General features: G+C 30.0%; 2 protein-coding genes across 2 annotated transcripts in view; both read right to left on the bottom strand.

The window, feature by feature from the left end:
• Positions 1-4,193: 4,193 nt before the first annotated feature.
• Positions 4,194-6,086, bottom strand: LOC124532195 (protein adenylyltransferase Fic). Its single transcript, XM_047106930.1, has 3 exons — positions 4,914-6,086; positions 4,520-4,717; positions 4,194-4,411 (listed from the first exon to the last, which is right to left on the bottom strand). The coding sequence occupies exons 1-3, from the start codon at positions 5,936-5,938 to the stop codon at positions 4,279-4,281; spliced, it is 1,356 nt and encodes a 451-aa protein (XP_046962886.1). The 5' UTR covers positions 5,939-6,086; the 3' UTR covers positions 4,194-4,278.
• A 3,358-nt stretch (positions 6,087-9,444) lies between these two features.
• The window catches only part of LOC124529650 (transmembrane protein 205), a 38,928-nt gene continuing 31,992 nt past the window's right edge, over positions 9,445-16,380 (bottom strand). The window contains exons 3-5 of the mRNA XM_047103479.1: positions 12,315-12,478; positions 10,945-11,067; positions 9,445-9,986 (exon numbers count right to left, since the gene is read on the bottom strand). Coding sequence (XP_046959435.1) covers positions 9,825-9,986; positions 10,945-11,067; positions 12,315-12,478 — 449 coding nt within the window. The 3' untranslated portion in view covers positions 9,445-9,824. The remainder of the gene's footprint in view (positions 9,987-10,944; positions 11,068-12,314; positions 12,479-16,380) is intronic.

The following is a 16,380-nucleotide window of genomic DNA, read 5'->3' as shown; positions in this document are numbered from 1 at the left end:
AACTAATTACTAATTATACGAGAAACAAGAAAAACGTAAAATATATTTGCTAGAAAATATTATGAATAGATTCAACTGCCAATGTAAATTAAAAAGACTAAAGCGACATCAGACTATTGTTAGTAAATTGAAGATTATGTTGTTCTATGATGTTATGTTGAGACATGATGAGCTATACTGACATTTTATCTCTAGACATACCGAAAAGTCTTCCAAGTGGTGAGATGAGTCCTAAATTAAGTAGCACCGATCCATAGAACCCTCAAGCGACTGATATAAAATCTAATAAATATTCTCGATGAGTGAGGCCGTTTGCGGGCTCAGTGCAAACGCACGCGTGCGCCATTTTGATTAGTAGTGAAGATGACGATAATTTAGTTATTAGATATAAATTCATAGCGATAGCCTTAACTGTTACGTACCGAGCACGGGTGCGGCGCTCTGAGCTCACACAAACGACTTAGTTCGCTTGCTTATATTGTTATGTACATATATTATTTTATATCCTAATGCCAGGTTAGTCTCCACTTTTAAACAAATTAGTAACGAGTATACCATCGTGCCTGTTCCATAAATGTACAAACTAAACAACTACCATAAATATAGGAACATTATATGTATAATTTTAATAAAATATTTAAGAATTCTAATGTTTGATTGAATGTTTGAGCTTTGGATAATATGTAGTTTATTTATTCTTCCGTTATTTGCATATAACTATGTATTAATCTTTATGGATCTCCTTTCATTGTTTATTTGATACTTCTATTGTACTTTAAGAAACATTCCCTATCTCTTTTATGTAAAAAATAGGCTGTATATAAATATAATGAATAGTCCAAGTTTGATTTATTTTGGTTAGGACATAACATGTCTAGAAATAAAATGTCATTGTGCTGAGTTACAAATGACTGACTCGTAACCGGTGAAATAAATTTCTATACACAGATACTCATGTTATGCAGGAACTCTTTGTGTAATTATTCATACTCATTTAAAAGCATCATCTCATAAAAATCGTAAAACATTATATTATAATTTAAAAATAGTAAATACACTTAAAAAGACTAATGATTATAGGTTTTTCAAGTCAATACTTATATTTTCGTTTTTTTTTGTAATGCGACTTATTTATTATGTTGTGATAATAATTGTAAACATATTTGTACTTTGGATAGCGTTCTGTTGACTTTCTTAGCGCGTTTCTTAAATAAAAATTGCTTATAAAAGTTTATTTGATTTTCTCGTTATCTGTCTAAATGTACATACATTAATATAAAAAAAAAATCTTGACTATTTTAATAAATTATCGTTCTGATTTTGAAATGTCCATAAAATAAAATTTTGTGACATTTGGATAGATAATGAAAAAGTGTTTTTTTAAATGTACTGGTGCTAGGCTACTAGATCATTCAATTGTGCCTCGACGGTCTAAATTCCTTTTATATTATCTGTTGATGTCAGTTCCTATGTTATGACTAAGGTACAGACAAAAAAATCCTAGTATTTCTTTAAAAATCGTGTTCCTCACTCACTCAGAATGTTATGATTAAAATTATCGTTCAATATTAAACATATTATAAAATAAATGTTATTGAATTATGCTGCACCGTCGAGGCGAAAACCTCTTACAAAGTTTATTAGATAGTGCTTATTAATAAATAATAATTAAAAAAAATCGGTACTCTGTATCAGAGTGACTGTGTGCGCCGATGATAAACGTAATCGTAATCTCTAATTAATCATACATAATTTTTAATTATAGTGTGATTAATCATTTATGTTATATTTTTTATTTATAGCGAGCACTTTCAGACATGACCGTTCCATCGGTTTTGTGTGGAAGCGCTCTATACTGAGATTTGTAACCTGAGTTTTATTTGCCTTGCAATGAATTCGTTTTGTATAGAAGTGTTGCGTTAATTGAACAAGTGAGGGATGCGAGGTGCGACGTGCGGGTCGTGCTAGTTGAAATGCTTTATTATGATAAACCTATTTTAACATCGCACATTATAATAAATTAATCGAAATTGGACTAAATGTTTTATTTCTCCTATATTTTAATTTGAATTTCAACTGAATCCGCCTGGGAACCTCCGAACTTAGAATGGTGTTCCAATTTGAAGGATGAGTATTATTTTTCCAACAATCGAGAACACAAATACAAATGATCGCTATTTACCTGCTACATACTCAGACTTCCTCGAATGAAGAAGTACTAGTATAGTGGATATTAAGCCGATTCTATCAATGTATTTTTTAAATTTTCGTAAGATTCATTTGAGTAGGAAATAAAGTAATAAAAATAAAACAAATATTGTATGAAAGTGTTATATTCAAATAATTTAAAGTTATGAATTTTGTACAAGAAAATAGGAACTAGGAAAAATAAATATTTTGGAAGACACGCAAGATATTATATAAATATACATTTGATTTGTAATGTACATTATTTGCTGATAAGGTTAAATTTTGATGAAATAAAAAAAAGAATATAACACCCATTAAAAAACAAACATTCACTATTAATAATTTCTATCCTAAATAAATAACATGTTATCACAGAACATTCTTGTAAAATAAATACATATTTACATGACAAGTTATGGTGTAAAGTAGAAAATGTTTTAAGAAATTGATCATTATTTTTTTATATATTTTTTATTTTCCCCTTTTTATAGGGCTACAGAAAAGTTGTAGATGATTCTAAAATTCGAATTAAATAATATTGTAACATCGTTTGTATCCTGCCACACAACCTGAACCACATCATGGTGAGTACATACAGCCTCTGGAGTTTTTTTGTATGTCATAAATAATAATATTATTACATTCTTTTTACAAAATGGTTAATGGTCGTAGTGTAAAATTCTTTGTCCATAAACGTTTCACATTAAAAATAGTGGCAGCACGAAATATATATAATGATACCTGCCTGCAGGTTATAAGTAAATGCACTTGAGATATTAACTATCACATTAAAGATTGTCTTTGAAAGCCATCATTTCAAATAATAGTGAATAAACTGATATTGCACATTAAATAATAATTTTACTGATTCTCCTACATTATAAAACAGACCCAATGATATTCTAATAAACAGATATGTTATATCCATACTAAACAACAGAAGAAAGTATGCCGCGCCGGGGACCGTTTATTTTAGTTTATTTTTACATTTCGTTAAAAGTAAAAAGGATAGCTTGATAAAAACAATAAGTAAAAGGGATAACTAGATGTTTTAATTACGCAAAACGTATTACTACGTAATTATGATGTATTATAAAGTATTACTACGTAAAACGACTAAAGGCAAACGCCCCAATTAGGACGTTTTCTAGTCTTCACTTTTTGCGCGTTAATAACATATCTGTTTACTACAACATCATTGAACAGACCTAACAAAATTGAATAAAACAAGGACGATGTTTAGAAGTTAAAATATAAATAACAAATTTTTAATGGAAAAATATTTTCAATTGTTATATAGTTCAGTAATTTCTTATATTATAGGAAGTTATTTTTGTGTTATGCTAGTAATCAAACAATATTAAATCAAGCGTTAATAACATATCTGTTTACTACAACATCATTGAACAGACCTAACAAAATTGAATAAAACAAGGACGATGTTTAGAAGTTAAAATATAAATAACAAATTTTTAATGGAAAAATATTTTCAATTGTTATATAGTTCAGTAATTTCTTATATTATAGGAAGTTATTTTTGTGTTATGCTAGTAATCAAACAATATTAAATCAACCGAAATCTTTGAAAGTATATTTACTAAATAATTGAGCTATACGCGAAATCTGAGTTTCCGTTATCGACACGCGATCAAATTATCGTTCTTGTAAGTATAAGTTTACGTGATTAAATTGCAAAACTAATTTGTTTCATTTATTTCATGCAAAAAATATGGCATTGTTTCAATAAAAACACATAATGTATAATGTAGTTATTATGCTGAGATAGCACTAATGTCATGTTTGATTTGCTTAAATTCATTATCATTAAAAGCGAGCATTAATGTGAGTAAAAAGTTTACTGAAATCTGACAAATGGTTCCTTGGTAAGTATGAGTTCAATCATGGAACTATTGTTTACTAATTTTGTTATTAACTAAAACTTTGCTGTTATAATATGTTTTTAAACTGAATGACTCACATCTTCAAATAAAAAATACAAAATTATTTAAATTCTAATATTTTGGTATAGACTCTGGCTTTTCGTATGGTTATTGCCTGTTAATATTTGGAGCTGTAAAAGAAGTCAGATCAAAAAAGTTCTTCTTCAAAACCTTCTCCAGTGAGTATATGCGGGTGTCCAATGGCTGGAATACTTGGGCTGTATTCACTAGTAGCCCACAGGTACAAGTTTAATGTGCGTTCTGTGCATTGCGCTATGAATCTGAAATAAGTATAAAAAGTTTTAAGCATTAGTCATCTATATAAGCTAAGGGCTACATTAAAATACGAAAATTAAATGCACTTTTCAACATTATCTTTTTTAACATACCTAACAAATGGCCTCACATCTCCCTCATTAGCGGTCTGTAAATATTGATAGTAGAGATGTCTGTGCTGTTTTGTTATTATCACAGGTGGGTATCCTGCCTGCATCAGTAGCAAGTTCATTAGCAAACGGGAAGTACGTCCATTTCCATCAATGAATGGATGGATGTAGACTAGTTTATAGTGTGCAAGAGCAGCATATCTGAAAATTAAAAAGTAATTTACATAATTTATGATTTTGAGATAACAACTATAATTTAAATACAAATTGTCTTTTTGTAATATATATTGTATATTTATTATCATGCACATCTATGATGTTTTAGGTCAATTTAATGTTTTCTATTACCTTTACCTATTACATATTTTAAAGTAAAAATACAGAGATATATATTTACCTTACTGGATGCAACTCTAATGCATCTTCAGAGTTCAACCATTCAAGAAATTGGGTCATAAGCTTTTGAATCTCTGAAGGTCCAGGTGGAATGTGACCCCCAACATACACTTGGGTCCGCCTGAAGTGCCCTCCCTCCACTGGATCTACATGCCCTAAAACTCTTTTATGGATTTCTAATATATCACCCATTGTTATGTCTCTTAGTCGATACAGTAAGGTTGTGTTAATATACTTCATAGCCGCATCTAAGCCTAAGATTTCATTATGTTCTGCTATGCTCTTCCCTGCTACTGCCATCCTTGTCTCTAGAATGCTACGAGTTTGTTGTAAAGTCATAGTATTCCCTTCTATAGCAACAGTATGATAAATATGTTGGAAATAAGCTTCTTTCTTTGCCCTGCATAGTGCAGCATTATTTTCAGGTATAGAGAGTAATGTATCCCGTTTCTCGTCTATTTTTCTTAGCATTTCTCTGTCTAAATTTTCAACTATGCTAGCTGTGCGTTGTCTGTTTACCATTGCTCCAGTGTGGTCTGGGTAATTGGATAAAGCTAAGGTATATAACTCATCTGCTTTAACTATATCCTTTTTGGTTTCCTCTAAAAACTCTCCGTAATGGTTTAATATATCTGCATGTTTTGGAGATAGTGCGAATGCGTGTTGGAACAGTTTCATAGCTTTATCAGCCTTACCATTTTTTTTCATCTCTAGGGCAGCGTTTAAAGATACTACAGCTTCCGCGTCACGAGCCTTATCAGGTTTCTTCGTCTCTGATGGAAATTCCTCGACGAACGGCTCGAGATAATTTCCATATAAACCAGCTGGTATGGGCGAAAACGGCTTTGCCAATCTAACATCGTGACTGAGTAGCTTGTGCAACGAAATTAATACACCAAAAGTACAAATAACACTGGATAAAATTAACACGGTTTTACACTTATCTATAATCATTTTTATTCGGAAGTGCTTTTTGGATTCGAACGACATTGCTTCGGTGCGCTTCGATCTATCTAAAAACAGCATGATTACTGATATGAATGAAACCTAAGCTTATTGATGTTATCGCGAAGTTAGTCACTGTAAATAATTTAGATTTCATTGTAAATTGCAATATTATTTCCAAACACAAATAAAAGAAACACACGTAAGGCCATAGCTTTGACAGCTGTAAAGTGACATTTGACATTGACGTTTAGTTATAATATGTCATCACAAATATTTTTTAGTGCTGTTTTATTTTTATCGGTTCTTTATTAAGAATTACTTAATAAAGATAATATTCAGAATTATATTTTATGGGTATATTGATATTGTATCGTATGTCCACTGAAACGGTGTAAGTAAGTGTAAGAGTTAATGTTTTCTTAATTTTTTGGGTCTTGATTTAAAAACTTACAAAATTCGATTGTTTTTTTAATTAACCTCTACAATATGGTCAATGTAAATTAATAGTTTTGATTGGACTGCGTATAATAATAACGATAATATGGTAACGTTCAACACGTGTCTTTGCAGTTGGGGTTACTTTGGCTTAAATTAATTAATATATGCGTACAGGTATACTACCTTTCCTCGAACTTTGAATAAAAATGACACTGGATATGATATCTCAGGTTTCCTTCATGCAGCTAATAATGTAATTAAAGTCGACATTTAATGATGTTGGCTCCGGATAAGATGCATTTGATAGCATTCATTCACAAATGCACGGAATTTAAAGTATAATTTTACTTTATTTAAATAAGATTAATTGTTGAAAGTCATCAATACATGACCATCAATCTATGATTCGCTTTGTTTTAAATTACGTAAGACATATTTGTGCTGCAGAAAAGGCTATTCGCGCAATCTATAACTTAATAGCTTAATTATTGAGCATTTAACATTTAACATTCTACATTCAAATAATCAATAAGTATAATAACTCTTGCTTTGCAATATATATTCGGTAATAAATGTAATGTTAATGTACGCGTGATTTTATGAGAAACTGTGATACACTTAGCATTGGTACAAAGAATAAAAACTAATTCGTTACTCCTGTTACTCGATTACACAGTGTCAGTAATTCTTTTGTGGGGCAATGCAATATACACGATTATACAATAGGATCCCAAAATATGTTCAAAATGCCACTAATACAAATAAAAAAAAAAATTTAAAGGACATTTGTATGCGAAAGATTAGTGTAGAATTAGTGAGTTTATGATTTATAACATGCCAAGGGAATGAAGCGAACGCCTCCTGCCTATTTCTATTGACGTAAAATATTCAAAGTAGCTTAATATGACATATTTAAGGTTAAATTAGTTTTTTATAAAACATTGGCTTATTAGTTACACTTATTTTTTCTAATATTATACTCTTGGTCCTAAGAGTAATAATTCAAAATCATTTATTGAAAATTCAACACGGCATTAATGGTTCAACTGGGGACAGGACAATTAGGTTGGTTTATTTTCCCTCAAAGAAATTATATTAAAATTCTTGCCACCATTCTATGCGATCATGATTATTACAGTAGTTAGTTATTTTATTTTTATATATTTAAGAGTTTAATGAATTTATAATTGTTATGTAAATAAATAATTGTAAAATTTGAAAGTATTCACTATATTCATGATATTATTGAAATGCATTCTTCAATTCGTCTGCTGCACCACGTCAAAACACATCACGTAACCGACAGAAATGTCCGTTCGAATAATATATTACGCTTCAGTAATTTTCGAATTGAGGGCTTGTTTAATGTGAATTGTAATTATATTAATGCATGGCGATTTTAAAGCTGATTTACCTCACAGGATTGGATTACCAGGAAAAACGGGTTTCGTTATACAAGACATTTTTAATGAGGCAACTGACAGGCGAAATATTATCACCCGCGAAATAAACGACGCGGCTCTCAATCGTATCAGTTTATTCAATGTTTTAATACTTTCCACATTCTCTCGAATAAATAACAAAATCTTACATGTTAACATTCAGATCATCATTAAAATATATTCTTTAACGTTCTAATATTAATTATAATATAAAACTAACCTAATATTAATATATTTTTTTATTCTGCTAACCCCAGCCTTATGGGCTTAAGCTGCTTGATCGCTTTTACTGGAGCGCGATCACAGAATTTAAGTGTCGGTTTCATTAGCAAGTACAAGTACAATAATACTGCGATTTAACGATCTCTCTCCGTTTATTGCTGACTAGATCTTACACAATGTAATCACTTGTCTATCTCAAGGCATAACTCCTTGTTACCGCGAGTTAAATTAGTTTAGAATATTCATTGTTATTGGCTCAAATAAAACCGCGACTGAACAAGAATTTGGGCCACAAAATAGCAATAAAGAAGTCGCTGACCTCGCCAATTCTGCTTTCAGCCTTTTTACGATTATTGCTCACCAAATGGAGATACTATACAAGACTTACCACTACGTTAAACACTAAACTTTATGGCAGTATTGTAGATAATTAGAAAGCAGTCAATTCGAGATACTCTTAATCAAGCAGCTTAGAGATCGGCTGGCTGCGGTCGCTGAAAACTACCACTTATTATTTGTCAATAGGTTATTTTTTAGATATATTATTTGTGACCACAAAATAAGACCAAATTTTACCGTTCGATAGTCTGCAGTGTGTGGTAGTTCCAACATATTTTAACATTTCCCTGTCCTGCGTATCACGTGATTATGATTCATGCTTGTTGATTGACTATTGTCGGCTGTGGAACAGGGAACATTTCAAGTGACGATTACATTAATAGTGGCAAGAATACATAAGCCAATTTCTTAAACCAAAGTTGGCTACACTCTTAATAATACAAAAACAAAACATTGCTCACAATTTGATATATTTTCACTAATTGCTAACGAAAATAATATACCCATGGATTTATAGAGGTGATGTATGAAATTTCCTTATATCAGTGTTTACTAATGTAAAATAACAATATTTCAAATTTAATAATTTTTATAAAGAACAACACTATAAATTTACCTATATAAGTCCATGTGTATTCTTTTTTATATAACTTTCTAAATGTATTAAATATTTTATACAATTTAGAACAAATCATTCCCGTTTTTCAAGAAAACAATTCGTGCGACCAGCGCCTCACATACCCTTTATTTTTCGTTTGGCTAATAAACTATTATTAACATAAACATTCTAAATAACAGACCTCACAGCCTGACATGGAACTAAGTAATGATAATTGCTTAACGAACCCTTAAACGTTCTCAATTAAAAAAAAACTTTTTTTTTTAATTTGTTGGCTCCATGAACTTTGCAGTGAGACAATATCTTAATAAGTACTAAGATAAAATTTTAGTGCTTAACAAAATTAATTAATGAAATATCTATTTTATTGATGATTTTATAAAGGTATTTTTTATTAACGTTGAGAAAGTCTAAGTGTCAAAATAATTTAGGTGATGTACAATTTTGAAAAAATATTGAATAAGAATTTTGATTAAGAGACATGTATGTTATAATTACTTCTACCTATTTATCCTCCAATAATTCACAAAAGAGTTTAACCTTTCCTTAGTTCTCTGACGTATGTGCGTACCTATTCCATATTTAAATTTAATTATCAATTGTTAAGTCATCGACTAATTGAGTACAGAAAAAAAAATAGAAGATGGTTCAATATTAAACAAAATTGATTCATGACTTCTCGTTAAAAGATTGAAAGGAGACTTATGATTATTCTTAATTTCATATTTTAATGATGAAATGAAGCATCGAAGTCAATAAAATTTAAAGCTAGTTCATACTGCAAGCATCAGACAAACTGAAATAGTGACTGGGGAATCTATTTAATCAAATACTTATTATATCGAGACAGCCTAGAATAATGTGGGCTAGTCCTAACAATCCCTGTATTTCTTTAAACTTGTATTTAATGGCACATAGAGTCCACCAAGATCATGGTAGAGTAGAATGAACAGCCGAGGGTGATCATGGTGCCCATGGCGATGGATGAGTGATAGGCACGGAAGGTCTTCAGCACGCGCAAGTAACGAGGACAGTGAGCCAGCTCGCCGAGAACAAGGCGACCAATCTGAAAATAAAAGAAGTATTAAAAAAAGGTTCATTTGTTTTGGTGATGCATTTAGTTAGTGGTACCTAATAAGAGTTCATTAAAGAAAATGCCACTAAAACTTCACGTACAAGTGTACTAACAAATGAAATTTGACAAATGCTTTTGAATATATAATTAATATATTTTTATATATACCTATAAAAAACTACCGGGTCTTGGTAATATATTCCTAAATAGTAGCTTAAAACCGTAGGATTTTTTGTGACATTATGCTATTTTAAGCTCTATTTTATGTTTAGTTTTTGGTACACTTTAGCTAAAAAGTTATGACTTCTGTTTAATCATACAAAGATATAATTAGAAACGGCTAATGAGCGAAGTTATTTGCACGTGAAATTAAACACCCAACATCTGTTGTCTACCTATTTCAGACATTTATTTGATTGACGGACGTTTTTAGGACGACCTAAGGTGAGTATCCACAAACGGATTATATAAATTCGAAACTTTTGTACAGTCATTATTCGTTTGTGATAAGACAAACAACAAATATAAAAAAAATCTTGAGAATTGTGTATCCACTTCAGACGAAGTACTTCGATTCAGAAGTGAAAGTATTTACTTTTGTACTTGGATTGGTTTCCTGTCACCATATGGGTGGCCAGATTAATAAAAGTGTTTAATAAAAATTTCATTAGTCGGCTCCCACAATATTAAGGTTAAGATGGGCATTATTCTACTTGGCCAAAACCAGAAAGCTAAAATTATCCTTCCATTAACTAATTTCAGGTTCCGCTTAGGTTATCAAAAATAATTGCCTAATTATTGTAAACCTGTTTTGATATTTTCATATATGAAGTATTCATAAATTTACTGTAACAATTTTTTATGATGTCGCTTAAAAATAAAATGTCAGATATGTATGTGTACTCTAAGCTTGTTAATCCTTTTTAAAAAATATTTTCTTGTTACTCACTTCCTGTCCTCCCCCTGCGGCTTCCTCCATCTGTGTCTTGACGTGCTTGGCTCGCAGCATCGGCCTCACGAGCCACAAGCGGACGTATGCCTCTATACTGAATACGACTAACAGAAGTGCTAGCTGCAACAACGATATTTTAAAATTAGAACACTTTTTTTTCAAATTGAAATATACATTAACTTTTTTTTATTATACATACATATTCGAAGGAATAATCGACTTTGGTACCAAATTTCATTACAAAAAGCTTGTATTAATTTTTATAACAAGTATTACACGTAAGCAGGTACGTTTAATTGATTAAAAATTTGGTGTGAATCTACTACACATAGGCAATTTTACAACTTTTTTACTAATTGTTATATTCGTATCATAAATATATATTGAGTAGTGGTATATTTACAGATATTTTCTGCTATCTTATTTTAGATTCATTGAACCTTGTGAGGCATCTGTCACTCACTTTTATATGCGATACGGTCAATCATGATAAAAAAATACATATTCTTTTATTTGGAACTAAAACCTGAAATGTAATTTTAGTAATTACATTATTATACTGGATACTAATAGTCGGTTCTTATTATATTAAAGTCATTTCTAATAACTATTATAATGTTATTAAAGTATTCATTCGAAATAGGTGTCAAGGTTAGGCATTAGTTATGTGAAATGCAATTATAGATTGCACTATGTCTATACAAAAATTACAACATCCGTTCATTAATCATAAGTTATAAAGGACGCGTAATGTTTACTATAGATAGATTTTAATATAATACAAAATTACTAAACACATTGCAATAATATGTACAGACTTTTAGAAGTATGCATATGTCGATATAAATTAAAAAAAAAAAAATTTAGCTGTAGGTATCTGAATGTTTATTTGTTTTCATCATTGGTTCCGGATTAATTAAATTAATCGAATCTTTAGTATTGCATGCTATACAAACCATTAATCCGGCAAATTATTAAGGTCAATGAGATTAACTCAAGTGAAAAGGCCAAGGTAAAAAATTGGCGCCATATTTTGTTGAAAAAAAAAAAACAAGTGCAGGCAGACAGCTGTCGTAGACTTAACTCGTTATGTTTTCAAGATATTTTCATTATTGTTTCTTGTTTATTATGAAATTCCTCATTCAATTAACAATAAAACGTATTTTATTGTTAATTGAATTTTATACAATTGAAACGATGCTATTTTTTTTAAGGCGTAGAGATATTTAAATATTTTATGATTAAAAAAATATCAAGTATCTGAATAACTGCAAATACTGTGCAGATTTTAGACAACAATATATTTTTTCGGAATTTTTATGTTAGTATAATTTATTGAAAAGCTTAAATAGTAATAAGATACTTACTTGTACCCAGGAAGTGTGTTCAAAGTGGGTTAGGCATTGCGTCCGGAAGTACGCGAGCACAGCTAGCAGACTCACTAGCGAGTTGAACGCGTAGTACACTGGAAACAGCACAGTCTGGACGCGGCCGAATTCGTGGCGAGGAAGGGCAAAGTATAGAACGATTCCTGGAAAGAAAGAGACAAATATATTTTTGCAATTACAACTTTATTCATTCAAATAAATTGTCTTGCAAAGCGACTACTTATTTTTTATATAATATTGTGATTAAAATTTAAAAGTGAAGTAACATCAGGTATATGCCCTGCTAAACTTATGGATATATGTACATCCTCTTTTCTCTTTGATCTATCAAAGACAATTAAATTTTGACGTAGACAACTTAATTTATTTTTATTAATACCTATGTCATATTCAACTTGCATTTAGTTTTAACTTCAACTTCGAATGCTATTAATTTAATTAATTTTTCAAAATATCCAACTTATTTATTCGAACTATACTTTGTCATTTTAAAAATAATTTCGACATCCGTCCAATGATAGAAATTCACCAGATTATTAAAATATATAAATATATCAATGTTTGTAGGAGAACAATACTGTATCAATATGTATAAGGTTTTCAAATAAAAAGGTGCGAATGTTTGGACAAGAGCCGTACCTACCTTGGTGATTCATCACCGTAACAAATTGATACGGCCTTGACTTGGGTCATTTGTACATCTCTTTTTTTAATTAGCGTCGACTTTGTAAGGATGCAAGAAGATAAATAAACCTAGTGCTTTGTATATACTATATACCTATATTGTACCTACTTGTTATATTTGTATATCGTTAAATAATAAAAGTATTAAACACGATAAGGTCACGATTAAGGACAGAACAAAAAGTAAAGGAGAGTTGTTGGGTGTGGATGACAAATTAAAATACAGTTAATATATTCTAATAATATATAATTGTGTATGTGTGGGTGCACATTTGTCTTGCTTTTAACTTTAATGTTTATAATTGTCACGCTTGTATACGTATATATTATTACAAGGTACAAACACATACATAGAACTATTTCTAATTTTGCTTCTGTTACTTTTTTTTTTAATTTTCGAACTGAGTAAACGTGTCGTTGATAAAAAAGAAAATGTATTGACAAAACTATAATTTTTAAAAACGCACTTACATTAACAATGAAAAATGTGATAACTGACGTTTTTTTGATATTTTGCACAAACAATTAAATCATTTTCTTATCTATGATTTGTTGGACAAAAAATTTCATACGACTTTGTTTTGGTAAGGTCATATCAATATAAATTGTCCAGGAAGTACATTAGTTTATCAATCGTTTGATATCACAGGAGCAAATTGCCTAATGGGGTTCTAACAGCGAAGGATGTTTGTTAATGATAAAATAAGTCTGATGTTTGTATACAAATAACAAGAAAATTGCATAAAAACAATATATTATCATTATTTTTTATATCGAAACTGCTAACTCACTCTCACTCAACATTTCTTACTACACTTACTCAAAAATGAAAGTAAATATTAAGTTAGTAATGTGAAAATTATTTAATATATCCTAAAACAATTTCATTTATTTGTTAATAACATAACATTTTTGTTAATATTTCTTATGTAAATAAATTTCAATTTGTTAAAGTTTTAATTTAAAAGAAAAAACATATTCATGTTTCGTTTAAATATGTTAATATACGTATCATAGCCAAATTTTGATTGAAATCATGATACACGATTGTCTCAGTAAAAAAAAAACAAATCGATGTTATTTTTTAACCATTTTTTATTGATGAGGAAAAACGAACAATATAAAAGGTTAAAGGAAAATTATACCAAAATACGTAACTATGTTTGTTACATTTTGATACATTATATCATATGGTATATTTAAAATCGTATTCGAAATTATTTGTGACACTCATCTCTTAGGCTTTTAACATTATAGTATTAGTGTGTCCTGAAATATAAATATATGAATAGCTAATTTAAATACAGCTTTGTAATAAAGAAGATATAAAAAAAATCGTGTATATTTGAAGTAGAACCGTACTCCTCAATCAATAAAGTCATATTTAATTAAATTCCGCTGCCGTCATATGACATTGTTTAACGTTTATGTTTTTATTTTACGTCATCGTCATATTCGATCGACGTCGTCAAACAATAAATTATGCGATGTAAAAAAATTCTCATACTACTTGGATTGATGTAGCATTCAATGTGTTTTAAAAAATAGAACAATGCCAACAAAAAACTTTGAAATATTTAAAGTGCGTACACACTGTAACGGCGGTCACTCAATGGGAGCACTCGCCTATATTACCTATAACAATCTAAAATTTGCGTTTGACCATTACATAACATTATTTTAATGTAATTTCTTATTGTTTAATAAGCTTTCGCTGGTAATGTATTAATCTTACGATTCGAAGTAGTACGTTTATCGAGACAGTTGTTTATACAATGTCGGAATAATTGTATAATTGGACAACATCATATACTTTACTTTGATCCCAATGTAAGTAGCTGAAGCACTAGTGTTATGGAAGATTAGAAGTAACGACGGTACCACAAACACACAGACCCAAGACAACATAGAAGACTAATGAATAATCTACATCGACTTGGCTCGCCGACTCCCATGAAAACCGGTGTATGTACACACTACTCGACCACAGAGGTCGTCATAATTACATATAGCTAACTGAAGTTTACAGTTCTTTTCACTTACATATATTCTGTTCGAATCGGAACTGTTACAATACAGGCGAATGCTCCTATTGAGGGACTGCCTCATGAGCTACAGTTACATATTAAATTCAATAGTTCTCTTTAACCCTTAAAATTGCTCAAGAAATTGACATTTATATTATTATTATATATTTGACAGGGAGTGTGTTGATATAATGTAACAATCATTCATAATAAATCATACAAGATACCAGATCTTTGGTACTTGAGACGTTTTTTGCTTCTGTAACATGATATTTCAAAATTGTTTCATCATTACTTTTCTGCAAGATTTTAATTCATATTTTTCTCGTGAAATTTTGTCTAAGTCAACGTATGCTCGTGTCCTTAAAATGTTATTATTATTTGTTATATCAATGACACATACGACTTTCTGACTTTACAACATCAAGTTTTGTGTTTGTTCATAAAGTATAACTCTACTGTTTCTACTGTTAGATATTCATCAATATATTGTACTTGTAAATGCTTAACTTTTGATTGTACCGCAATTATAGTGATTCGAAATGTTTACAGTTCCTCGTATAGTCATGTAAAATTAACATGACATAATTTCCTTTACTGACACATATGCATGTCGGTAATTGTTTTAAATTAAGACCTTGTTATGGGAATTTAATTTTAAGTATTTCAATGAAGGGATATTTAAACTGTCAGTGAGCTTATGTGTACGGAAATTATGACCTTTATTTATAGAGCAATAAGAACGAAGTGTTTATTTGCAATTACGATAATTTTATAACAATTACATCACATTATATTTTGGCAACGTTTAAACCGCATCATTTTGAAGCAATTACGGTTCTTATTCTCAAATTATTTGCACGGCTGTTTGTAAGAAGAATACTAATTTGATTACCTTTTAAATTGCGTGATTTTATAAGTTGTCTGGCAATATGTTAAATTAACAAATGTGCTGTTGATGGGTGAAGGTCCATTGATCCATCAATCAATGCTACTAAGTTTTGTTAATTTAAAAGAGCACAGACTCTTTCGCTATATGTTTTACGAAATTGGTTACGGAGTAAGTAAATAGCACTTCATAAATTGTCCATAGCTGTGCAAAGGCTGTCTTTTCTTCTGTAGATAAGATTTTGGATTAATTTTCTAGACTTATTCTCCCACAATATTTGTACCGATTTTTGTTTATACGTTAGATATTCAGATATTGATTTCCTCATGTATATCGTCACTATCGGTCAAGAGATAAGTTCTAAATTCAAATGCATATGAAGACTTTTGTTTGTGTGAGTGCTTTTTCGCATATCATGGGTAACGTGATCTTCTTTTAAGAACCA

Source organism: Vanessa cardui, chromosome 1, assembly GCF_905220365.1.
Source record: "Vanessa cardui chromosome 1, ilVanCard2.1, whole genome shotgun sequence".
Classification (NCBI taxonomy): Eukaryota; Metazoa; Arthropoda; class Insecta; order Lepidoptera; family Nymphalidae; genus Vanessa; species Vanessa cardui.
The sequence above is the reverse complement of the archived record's forward strand: the minus strand, read 5'-3'. Positions and strand labels throughout refer to the sequence as shown.

Excerpts from the sequence above, each read along its gene's own strand:
- LOC124532195 (XM_047106930.1), bottom strand. The coding sequence starts at position 5,938 with ATGCTGTTTTTAGATAGATCGAAGCGCACCGAAGCAATGTCGTTCGAA. Across the intron at positions 4,718-4,913 it reads TTAGAGTTGCATCCAGTAAG|ATATGCTGCTCTTGCACACT; the intron begins GTAAATATATAT and ends TTTAATTTTCAG. Across the intron at positions 4,412-4,519 it reads GATGTGAGGCCATTTGTTAG|ATTCATAGCGCAATGCACAG; the intron begins GTATGTTAAAAA and ends TACTTATTTCAG.